Source organism: Uloborus diversus, chromosome 1, assembly GCF_026930045.1.
Source record: "Uloborus diversus isolate 005 chromosome 1, Udiv.v.3.1, whole genome shotgun sequence".
In the NCBI taxonomy this organism is placed as follows: domain Eukaryota; kingdom Metazoa; phylum Arthropoda; class Arachnida; order Araneae; family Uloboridae; genus Uloborus; species Uloborus diversus.
In genome coordinates this window covers 52,021,983-52,034,028 of record NC_072731.1, presented here as the reverse complement: position 1 = coordinate 52,034,028, position 12,046 = coordinate 52,021,983, and the positions used below count along the sequence as shown (strand labels likewise).

The following is a 12,046-nucleotide window of genomic DNA, read 5'->3' as shown; positions in this document are numbered from 1 at the left end:
CTTCCGGAAACTTTTCGGAATTGAAGTTTCTAAAAGGCCATTTTAGTTGATCTTCGGCAATGTTATGAGAAGAAGTTTGGAAGCTTTCTTCGGGCATTTTCTAAAATCTAAGTCTTAAGGACACGATTGTAGACGTCTTGTGTTGTAGGGGAAAAAATGCGTTCAGTGAATATTCTCTGGTGATTTTTCAAAACTGAAGTTTGAAAAAGCGCAATTTCTGAAGACCTACTAATGATATTCAGGGAAGAGGGTTTAAAAATATTTCCTTGGAGTTATTACGAAACTGAAGTTCTGAAACGCAATTTTTGAATACTTCTTTTAGTGGAAAAGGAAAGGAATAATTTCGGGGATCTCCTTGGCTAAATCTCTTAATCTTTCATGAATGTATCAATCAGATATGTAGTACAAAGTCAGTTAAAAAATGAAACTGACCCATCCTTGAAAACTTCTCTTGGTTAATAGACTGAAATTTAGGCAACGTTGTAAGACAAATACGTTAACTCATACACTTACGCATGCAAGATGTTAAAACAGCTATTCATTTTCATTTCATTTCTTAAACTTAAAACCTCGCTTCGTTTTCGACTACAAATTTGACATCAGGTTGGCGAATCGGATATCCGATGCAATTTCGGCCGCGTGTCTGGCCGATGACAACAGGGGAAGAAGCTTGACTGGTACGATAATCGACCGGAATGTCTCAGATCCGAACATCCGTACTTCAAAGTTCTCTAAAATTCAAATTTTGCCAAACACTCTCCATTTTTTTTCTTTTAAAATTTTGACATGTAGGCTTCAAAAACTGTGTAAATGCATGGCCAGTATTATGCTCGATAAAACACAGCGTCGTGTTAAGCGGTCCGTGCGTTAAAGATCGAAATAGCGAGTTATCTGATTGTCTCACAGTTGTTCGAAGTCCACTTTTAAAGTTGTAGGTCCCCTAGGGATTCGTAGCTACATTTAGAGCTCAGTCTCTTTGGCTAAGTATATCGCTCACTTTTTTCAAAAACGTCATGTCTCAAAAATTAGCGATTTTGAGTTATGCCTATTTTTTAACTGCCATGAATGACACTGTAAAAAAAAAATAAATAAATAAAAAACGTTTCTGAGTATATTGGGCTGCTGCGGTTCATGAAATTTTCAAAAACATTTCTGAGTAATTTCGGAATCCTCTTTCGGTAACGTCCAGAAACGTTTCTGAGTATTTCGGAATCTTATTTCTGTAATTTACGAAAACGTTTCTGAGTATATTGTGCAGCTGCGGTTCATGAAATTTTCAGATAAGTTTCCAAGTATTTCGGAATTCTCTATGAAATTTTCAAAAACGTTTCCGAGTAGTTTAGAATCCTTTTTCTGTGATTTTGCCTAAAATTTAAAATTTTAACCATAATGTTGCGTACCATATCAGTTTCAATTCTTTCATATTTAACAGCAATAAATTTGTTAAACAAGCAATTTTAAAATCATTCGTGGATTTTTAAAAAATGAATTTCTAACGAAAAATAGCATGATTAGATTAACAGCATAACATATGCACTGATATAAATTATCGAAAGTTTATGAAATAATATAGTAGTTAAATACCTAATCACAAAATAAGTTTAAGTTTTCAATTTCTTCGATGTCGAGGGAGGGGAGAAGGGTACTTTCTCAAATGGTTATGGATTGTTTGTTAAGCAACCTTAAACCACAGTTTTTCTCAACATTTTTACGACAAAATTATCAGCTTATTATATTTTTAATGCAGAGCGTTAAAAAAAAAAAAAAAAAAAAAAAATCTTATACCAAACTTGATAGTTTATTTTCGGATAAAATTTGACAGAACTTACCTACCCTTCGCTCTCTCATTCCTGAATTTTTTCTACGTCAAGTCAATTTTTCTGACGAACAAAGTGTACCGGAAAGTACCAACAGAGAAAATGATGAATTTCAATATGACACCAAAGCTCCCTGCTGGAACCATTTGGTTGGTTTTTCTTTTCTCACCCTTTTCCAATTTATCAAACATAAATACTTAATCAGAATCAATATCAAAATAGGTTTCTGATTTTTTTTTTAAATTAATTTTTTTTTTTTTTAAGTTTCGGAAAATTCATTATTAATTCTATTTATTAGAACACTGAATTCTATTACATGATTATTCCATTTCAAATATCAGAGATCCCCACCTCCCTACCACAAGGGTGATGGTGCACCCATAAAATTATATGAAGCGCACCTCCCCTCCCTTAAAAAAAAAAAAAAAAAAAAAAAAAAACCCTGAAATGCCAACGGCACGGTCTGCGTGGTGAACCCCGTTCGTCTTCTCTCCATAATTATAGACATTGCATATAATTAACATAGTATTAGAAAATGATCACTTTTAAAACAATGACTGTTTTGGACAAGTTTGAAATAATATTACTTTTTATTTCGACATGTAAATGCAGCTGTTCCATTTTTGCCACTGACTCATTAATCCTGACTGTCCTATATTACACTAGAGTATATCCGCATATGAAATGTTATTTACGGAGCAACAAATATTAAGCAATTTTTTACTATTAACTACATTTAACAAAATTAATAAGCAGATGAATATAATTGCCTATGTTGCTTATTAATAGATAACTGGGTTATTTTCTAATGGTATAAATATTTTTAAATGAATATAAATAATAATAAATAAAGGTAAATAATACTGACACATTTTCTTATGAAGCATATTACTATACTAGAAAGCATTTACATTACCATATTTTCAATGAATTAAACAATTATTATTATTATTATTATTATTATTATTATTATTATTATTATTATTATTATTATTATTTTGGAATAATGTTCGTATTTCCAAACCGTTTTCGAGTATTTCGGAATAACTTTTCTGTGATTGCTTATAAAATATAAATCCTAACTTTTCTCTTACGTAATTTATCAGTTTCAATTGGTTACATCAAATAGTACATAGATACACTGCGCACATAGGTATGTAGGATAACTTTAAAGTAATTCGATAAATCCAAAAGCAGTTAAAATTGGAACCCCATCAAATGCATATCAACAAAAAATATAAATTTATATAATAACAAGTTTTAAAATATTCATTAATACTTAGAAGTGAACATCAGCGGAATAAAATTCCAAGTATCTCCATTGCAACTGTACAAGTAATCCAAACGGTTTTGTTTTATAAAGTATTAACACGGATGTTGAAACTATTCACGCTTGAACACACAATGTGTTTAATCATAGTCGCACTGGAAATTCTGAAGATCCTAAGCGTTATTAACTAACGTAATAATTGCGGTGTTGCGGACATCGTCTATAAATCAAGGCCAGTCCAAAATGCAAAGGCAGAAAAATAGTTTCGACATATGGATGCTTCACTTGTCAAATCGATTAACTCCATAAAACAAAAAGTCGAGAAAAGTGATGAAGAAGATAGTGTTATCTATAGGAGTGAATGGGCCCTCCTTCGTGTTACATTTTCTGCTATCGCAGGATCAGAAATGTACTGAACCAAAAGTGTAATATAAATTCCCATTCTAAGCATTGATTAAGCACTATTAAAGCAGAAATGAGGATTTTTTTCAAAAAAGTGGAGTTAATCGATTTGGCAACTGAGGCATCCATATATTACTACTCTCTGGACATGAAATAACAAGCAATTCAATGCTACCATAGATAAGGAAAAACGAAAAAATACGTTCTCGTTACTTCCGACTCACTGGCGCCCGTGTTGAAAGCATAAAATTTGCGTCAACACTTCCCGTCTTTAGATTTTTTTAAATAACAAAAGCTTTCTGAATAGATAAGAAGTTAGCTATGGATGAAGGAATTTTGCTATTTTAGAAACGTTTCCGTTATATCGAAAAACGTTTCTGAAATTTGTTACAGTGTAGCATATCTCTACAAGACCTGTATTTCTATAGTTTAATATTTCACTGTTAAAGAGCAAAAACATCGCATTCGCATTCTCAAGTATTTTCGAAATGTTTTTTCTAAAAATGTCACTTGGTTGTGCATGATCCATTAGGCATGAAACATCTCTGTAGTACATTGAAAGGTGGTGTTATTTTTTCCGAAAACAGTACTGCACACCCAAAAAAAAGAGCATTTTTCATTCTTATTTTTTAGTCAAGAACGCACTATTTGCACTTATGTCGGTACTGTCGGCACTTTAAGGAAAACAATTAGAAACAATAATGACATATTTTGAGACATTTTCAAAAGCATCCTTGAAATTTAGTGCAATTACGTCATAAACAAAAGGCAATTTTTAAAAATTTTTACTTTTTCTTCACGAAACAGAGAAGAAACACCAGATTTTCTTGAAAAAGACCTTATGCGTAAGAAAACGTTCAATCAATGGCTTGAAATACAATTTTGCCATATGATATCATACTTTTAATTTTTAAAATCGCTCACCAGAAAAATAAAGTTTTTTTTTTTTTTTTTTGAAATTTGACGTTGTTGAAATGAGTGAACGATATGTGCACATGATGGTCAACCGTTGATTTGTTACTAAACTAAGCCAAACGCATCATGTGCCATCTCTTTTGCTTTTCATCTATGTAAAAAAAAACATTAAATAGTTTAAAATTTTCGAAATTTTGACCGATTTACACATTTGTATGGGGACTGACTCCATTTTGATTATTTTAGGAATATGTCTCTCTGTGTGTCTGTATGTTTGTGATTGATCTATATGGCACTATCAACCTCATTTCCTTTGTCTAAAAACTTTTTTTCTTCTTTAAAGATTTACTGAAAAAGAGTTCTCCGAGCAGAATTATTAACGTGTCTTCTGCTGCCTACACCCACGCTAAATTAGATGTGGACGACTTAAATAATGAGAAATCGGAGCCTCTGTATAACATGAGATATTACTTCAACTCAAAGTTGGCAAACATATACTTCACAAAAGAATTAGCTTCAAGACTTTCTGGAACAGGTAAGTTCTTGAGTAGGTACAGGGCCCGATTAATGTGTCAGGGGGCCCTAGGCCAAACACTTTTTCAAAGCCCCTAAGTAGTTAAATCTTACAATTTTAGCCATTGCATAAAAACACTTTTGGCCATTTGGGGGCCCTTAAAGAGTGGGGGCCCTAGGCCGTGGCCTAGCTGGCCTATTCAGTAATCGGGTCCTGAGTAGGTAAAGGGAATCTGAATTTTAACGTTTCAACTTTAGACGTTTCTCTTTCTTTTGGACGTGTTCATAAAAACTTTAAGCCTAATTTTCGATTTCTTGATTTCAGTGGTAGATTAATCACTTTAGACTTCAAATTTAGCATTTTTAATGCTGCGCTATCTACATATTTACACTGGAGTTTACGTTAAACATGTTTTACAGGAAGCGAATGAATCGCTTTCACAAAGCTTACGGTTGTACTCGATGTGGCTCAAGATCCAGTTGCCACTAAATAATCATAATGTAGGAACTTGCGTCTAGGTGGTACACAATAGGGAACCCCGCTCTGCTATGCCATCTGGGGCTTCCAGAGAACGGACCTTTCGGCCAGGGCCCCCTTACCCATAAGGGAACGAGAACTAAACCACTTACGACTCTAGACACCGTGGACCCAGGTACAGACCTGACTCCGGTGGTGCCCATTGCCTACTCACTGTTCCACTCGATAGCCACTGGGCAGATACAGATCTGCTCAAGCGTAAGTAAAGAGTGGTAATTTTACATGCGTGGATGCTACACCATCGCAAAACCCTCCCCATTTACCCGGGCTTGGGACCGGCATAGGGACGGGCCTGGTCCCCCAAAGACCAAACCCCACCTACGGCTGGGTTACGTCTAGGTGGTGTGACATCGATGTCAATATTTTCGAAACATCGATGTTTTTTACCTCCGATGTTTGCAGGTCGATGCTTCCTCGTTTATATTTAAACCAAAAATATTCTTAATAAATGTGAATATGTTTACAGTGAAATTTTATCAGTTTAGTTATTACGAGACCTATCACCTCGGAAAGAGTTTTCCCTATTGTCTATAGAAGTAGACTAATAGTGCAGAAAAGTTAACAATCATTTTTCCAGGGCACCGTTGAAAAGAGTTTCGAGTGTTTCTAAAGTATTCCTCAAATATTGATATGAGTTTTATATTATAGTTTTCTTCTAAGATGCGCATGAACCTATATTATTGTCAACCTCTCTTAACAAATCATTGATTCAATAAACTATAATTTTACTTTAAATATGTACTTAGCATGCATTTCAAGTCGCTATAAATATTTTAAATCTCTGAATGTAATTTGAGTTTTATATATAATTTGTTCAACTCTTCCATGTTCTTCCATTGGAAGTAAGAAAACTAGAACAATCATTTATTGTGAATAATATTTCTTTTCCTCACCTTGATTTTCTTTTCCTTTTTTATTTTTTCTTTTTGAGTGAACATTAAGATGCTTCAGAAATCTATGGGAAAAATAATTGTAATTTTTCTCGCATTGTATACCATGATAATTTGTGTGAAATTTTGGTAAAATATCTTTATATTTAAATGTTGCACAGCCATATGCAAATTTCATAATATCGACAAAAATACGCAAGTATGCGTCACGAAAAAAAAAAAAAAAACATTATGCAAAAAAAAAAAAAGGAAAAAGAAAAAAAAAAACCCGAATGAAATACAGAAAAAATGAAAAACTAATCAAATCCAGAGAAAATATGAAAAACAAATCAAATGCAAAAAACGTAATATAACTTACTCATTAGGTCTGAAATTAATTTTTAAGTGTATTTTTCTTAAAAGCGTGGTACATTTTTTTTTTGGAGTTCCTGGACCACTTGAAGAAAACACCATTTCTGTTTTTCATCCTTCGTTATCATCTTAGCAAAGGCGTCGATAAGTGTCGCGACAAGCTCCGCATTGTCGTTTACAGCTCACAGTTTCTTTGCTCTTTGAAAGCCTTGCTGGCTAGCATCTTTTAGTTCCCAGCGCTAGTCTTCAAATATGTAGGAGCCTGTCGCTTAGACCCCCCCCCCCCCCGAGAGGAGGGAAACATTTTTATGAATAGGCTAAGAGATAAAAAGTGTGCTTCAATGCACCGAATACTAATGACAAGACTTACAAGTGAATTATGTTTATCCTTTATCTCAAGCCAGGCTCAATGATCAAGATATTTTAGTACATATTGCGTCTATGTTAGATGAAGAAATTGCATCGCAAAATAACCCAAGGTTCCGTGAAACAACACCGCGACAACGTTGAGTCACAGTCTAGTTGTGCGCCTCCCCTTTTGGTTGCATTCGGGTGTTTCTGAGGGGGTCTTTTGCCTCTTTTTGGGGGGAAATCATTGTTAATTCCGCTGTAAACTCAAGTGGTGTTACAATTTGGCGGACACTTGGCGATATATCGCCAGTCTTTTGATCGCCAAGATTTGTCGCCAACTTGGCGACAAATTTGGCGATTTTTGTTTTAAAAATCTGGTTTCAATTTGGTTATTGTTGGTGGTGTTTAGAGAGTGTACTGTTGAATCACATGAAAATCACCAATAATGGGAAAATGACATTAAGTCATGTGAGGCACACATCAGCTCGTTTAAAAAAAAAAAAAAAACAATCCTAGATCCTTAGGAGCTGCTTGGAAGCTGAAAACTTGTAGAGGTGAGTTTCAATGGCATGTCTGCAATTAAATGAAATTTCGTTCAAATCGGGTGGAGACGACGAGGTCACTTGACATGGAATGATTCAGTTTTTGACTCAACTTTGCTACCTGTTTCCTGCCAAAGCCAGTGCGATTCAGTTTGTATTATTCAGGTCAAAATTTGAAAGATATTACGAAATCATTTCAATTAACTTGCATTGATGCATCAATTTTTTGTATTTCAATTGTGTAAATTATTTCTTCGCTTGCATTACTTAATTTGTAATGTTAATAATTAATTATGATTATTATTATTAGCTTTTCTTTGACAGTTAAAAATCAACTCAATAAATTAATTGTTTACTATGAATTTAGTTCTAGACTTAAAACATTTTTTAGAGTTTATTGTGCAGGAACATGCAGTAAAAAGATGCGATGTTTCACAGCATCTATGTTTTTGGATCGATGTACGTATAGGGATCCTAATTTAAAAATTTTACTAAATGTTTGCTCCCTTGATGGAAAAGTATATTATTAAGTTCAAGTTATTGCTAGGTATTTGCACTCTTTAGCAATGCTGATTTCTCTATTATAAAGCATGCTGCTTTAGACAGGCTCAAAATAAACAGAAATTTGCTGAAAGCAGAAAGAGGTACCCTCCTCAGTTACATAGCAACATTGTAAACTTGAAAGCAAAAAACTGTTTATAACTTAAGTCTTTTTTTTTCTCAGTTTCTACCTTATACAAAGCTGCCCGAACTCTACAAGCTGCCTTGCTTGTAGAGTTCTGGTGGCAGTATTGTAAAAAAATGTTTTTTATTCATTAAAATTTATCGAAATCAGAAAAGATTTTATATATATATATATATATATATATATATATATATATATATATATATATATATATATATATATATATATATATATATATATATATATATATATATATATATATATTCACACAAACAGTCAAAATACAAATGAAAAAGCAAATGAAAAAAGCGAGAACTTCAAAATGGAAAATGAAAAAGGTGAACCCAGGACCAACTCTTTCTCAAGGGGGGGGGGGGATTGGTCCTAAAGTTCACAAGGCCCTTTCTGTCTAGCAACTTTAGGACCAATCCCCCCTTGAGAAAGTGTTGGTCCTGGGTTCACCTTTTTCATTTACCATTTTGAAGTTCTCGCTTTTTTCATTTGCTTTTTCATTTGTATTTTGACTGTTTGTGTGAATATGTTTGTACTGTTTTTGTTTCAAGCAGCTTTGCGCTGGCATTAAGGTACACTTTTGTATTTATTCTTTCAGTTTTTTTAATGTCGTTGATTTTTTCAATTTCTTTGAATTTCTATTTTAAAATTGTCTTAAATTGTATCTCTTGTTTATATATATATATTAGGGTGGCCCTTAGCTATAGGGTATTTTTCGAAAGTTAAAATTTTATTGCTCCCAACCTCTTATCTTGTTCCAATGAATAATAAAGCAGGCTGTGTAAAATTTCTCTTCATTTGGACAATTTCTAGGGGTGCCGCAAACGACTTGAAGTTCAGCAAATCCTAGAAATCTCGTGCTTTTTTAACAATATTTAATTTTTCTTTACTAACATAACAGCTTTTAGAGGATAAATACATTTTATTATGACAAACAATTTCTACAGAACCAAAACACAGCGGGAACAAGCGAATGTTCAACATTATTTTTTCCTAAGTGAGGATTTAGTAGCAGTAGGGTATCTTTTGCGATCTTCAGCAACAATTTGTAAAACAAATTGTTTTTCATTTTCATCTTTTGTAAGAATATTGTTGTATTCCTGAATTAGTTTGACCCCTCTTTCTGCAGCATCATTCACAACAATTATTTTATCAAGTTTTTCCTTTCCACTTGTGTAACCAGGGTCATCTTTCCAAGTTGAAGGGTCTTTGTTGAGAAAATCAGAACTTACAGAAAATCGGGTGAGGAAATGTTTTGTAACAGGTGTCACAAAAGATGAAAATTCGTTGTTAATAGACTTAGAAAAATTGTTTTGATGTGGAATGTATCTCTTTTGTTGGTTTTCTGCTTCTTGCGATTCTTCATCTTTATCTGCTTCCAACATAATTTGTGCCGTGTTTCTCTTAACCGAGGTTGGAACATTATCATCAAATAAGGATAGAGCCATAGTTTCAGGAGCTAAGTACCAGAGATGTTTTGAAAATTTTTTGAGAGCAACAATACTGATTTCTGTATCAATATCCTGGTAATCGATCAGTTGACGCATAAATAGGAAATCGTGATATGGAGCTTTAACTGCTTCCGGGGAGAGAAACCAAGATCGAACGTAGACTCGAGCAAGAAAAATACATATTCTTCTTAAAGAGTTCTTCTCCCTTTCAGATAAGGGAAACTGATCCTGAAATAAGTAAATCTTGAGTGCATAAATGGACTTTGACATCCACCTAGCATGACTTACAGCTCCTGGCTTACGAAATGATATTCCACACTTTGGAATCCCCCCCCCCCACCAAGAAATATCATACTTAATTCCAACAGTTCTCGGTAATCATCGCGCTGTTGTTTCCGAGCTGAAAGGTGTTGATCAAGAAATTCGAGCATGGTTGCACGAATATCATGAGGTACTTCATTGCTACCAGTGGTATAATTTTTTTTGTCGAGTTTTGTCCAAGTTTCTTTAAATCTTTTGAAAAGTGGCATGTCTGGACCAGAAGTTGCACTCATTAGAGAGTCAAAACATCCCTTTAAAACTAACTCAAAAATGTGATGACGACAAGGAAGGTACAGCAGATCACGATCAAACAATTTTTCTAGATTAATACAGGCACCATTTATTCGGCCTGTGTTGCTGGCTGTTGTATCACAGCAAAGTGCTTGAATTTTATCGTTTAATCCCCACTTTTCAACTGCTTCATAAATAGCCATGGCTTGTTCTTCTCCTGATGAGGATGGGATTTCAGGAACTCCCAACATTTGCTCCTTGCCTTGGAAAGTTACTATTATTGCCAGTCTGTCAGTTTTTTCGACTCCTGCAAGTGTTGGGAGCAATTTTCCATCCCAGTGTAAGACAAGCTCTTGGCAATCATTTAAATTAAATTTTTTCTGAATTTCCGCATGTCTTTCTTCTCTAAATTTCTTTCGGAGGCGTTGAAGAGAAGTTCGATTAATGATCAGGTCTTTAGTATCAAGTCCAAATGCTTCTGCAGCAGCTACCAGTATGTAAATTCCATTTCTATCTGTGATTTTACATCTATCAAAAACTTCAGATAGACGAGGAGTAAAAAAATGCAATGTACCTCTAGTTTCTGCGTAAGTCGTACTGTCCGTACTCTCAAGTGTGTCTATATCAGTTTCTGGTAATTGTTTATCAATGACAGAAGAAGGGCTGCTACTGTCGTCAAAACCGTCACTGCTTGGGCTGCTTGAAACTATATCATAAGATGTGTCGACTAATTGTCGTTCCATTTCTTCATAAGTTCGTTCCTTTCGGGCAACTTCTGTTCTGTTTTTCTTTGATTTCCTGTCTTCTTTTTGTGTTAATTTTAGGTCAACACCAACCATGGAGCCCGGTCTTCCTTTTTGGCGCTGAAGAATTAGAAATTTCCTATCTTCTTCAATTTTGATGTCTTCTAAAGCATTTGCATGAGCAATATCGAAGAGATCGTCCATAATTTCTTCAAAAGAATCTCTTCTCATTTTTGCTTTCCCTGAAGTTCTCGAAAAACTTTTCTGCAAATGTTTCCATTCATCATGGAGTTTGACTAACTTGTCAACGCAGTGATCCGTTCTTTTAGTGGGAATTCTTGCCTTTTGCCAAAAAACAGATACTTCTTGAATCACTAATGTTGCACTTTCTTTTTTTGTCATATTTACAACTTTTATATTGTAAAAAAAGACGCTCAAGACTTGTCTATTCGATGGTAGCTTTGCTCCAACAATTTGATTAGAAATGTTGCCAACAAGATCAATGTAGAAATCTTTTCTCAACTTGTTTAATGAGCTACCGGAAGACGTTGATGCCATTTTGCAAGTCGGAGTTGATAATGACACGAAAGTCAGGCGCAAGTTACCAGCAGCACTCTTGGGGGCTAAGGCCCCTAGGGGCTCTATTGTGGGCAGCTGCTCCCACGCTCACCCAAGGTCGTCTCTCACCCCCGCTTGACTTTTGACCTCTGACCAAATGTGGGGTCTTCTTCGGAAGGGGATGGTGGGAAACGGTTAAGGGGGATGGGAGATATACTGGACAGAGAGAGGACTGATGTTCGCCTAAAAGATGTTTCAATTGGAACTCTTATTTTGTACAATTCATCAAATTTTCTTCTAAATAGATGTAGATCATATGTATTGTGACTCTATTTAAAACTTGGGATTAAAAAGCAGCAGTCTTTATCATATCAAAGCAGCAAACTACCGTAAAAATGAAACATGTTCTCGGCTCGACAATTGATTTGTTTCATGTATTGGAATAATAAACGATGG

The 12,046-nt window shown here is 34.4% G+C and overlaps 1 protein-coding gene across 1 annotated transcript in view; it reads left to right on the top strand.

Annotated features, from left to right (window-relative positions):
- LOC129229599 (retinol dehydrogenase 12-like) overlaps positions 1-12,046 on the top strand; it is a 504,643-nt gene that overhangs the window by 19,766 nt on the left and 472,831 nt on the right. Inside the window, exon 5 of the mRNA XM_054863939.1 lies at positions 4,748-4,939. Coding sequence (XP_054719914.1) covers positions 4,748-4,939 — 192 coding nt within the window. The remainder of the gene's footprint in view (positions 1-4,747; positions 4,940-12,046) is intronic.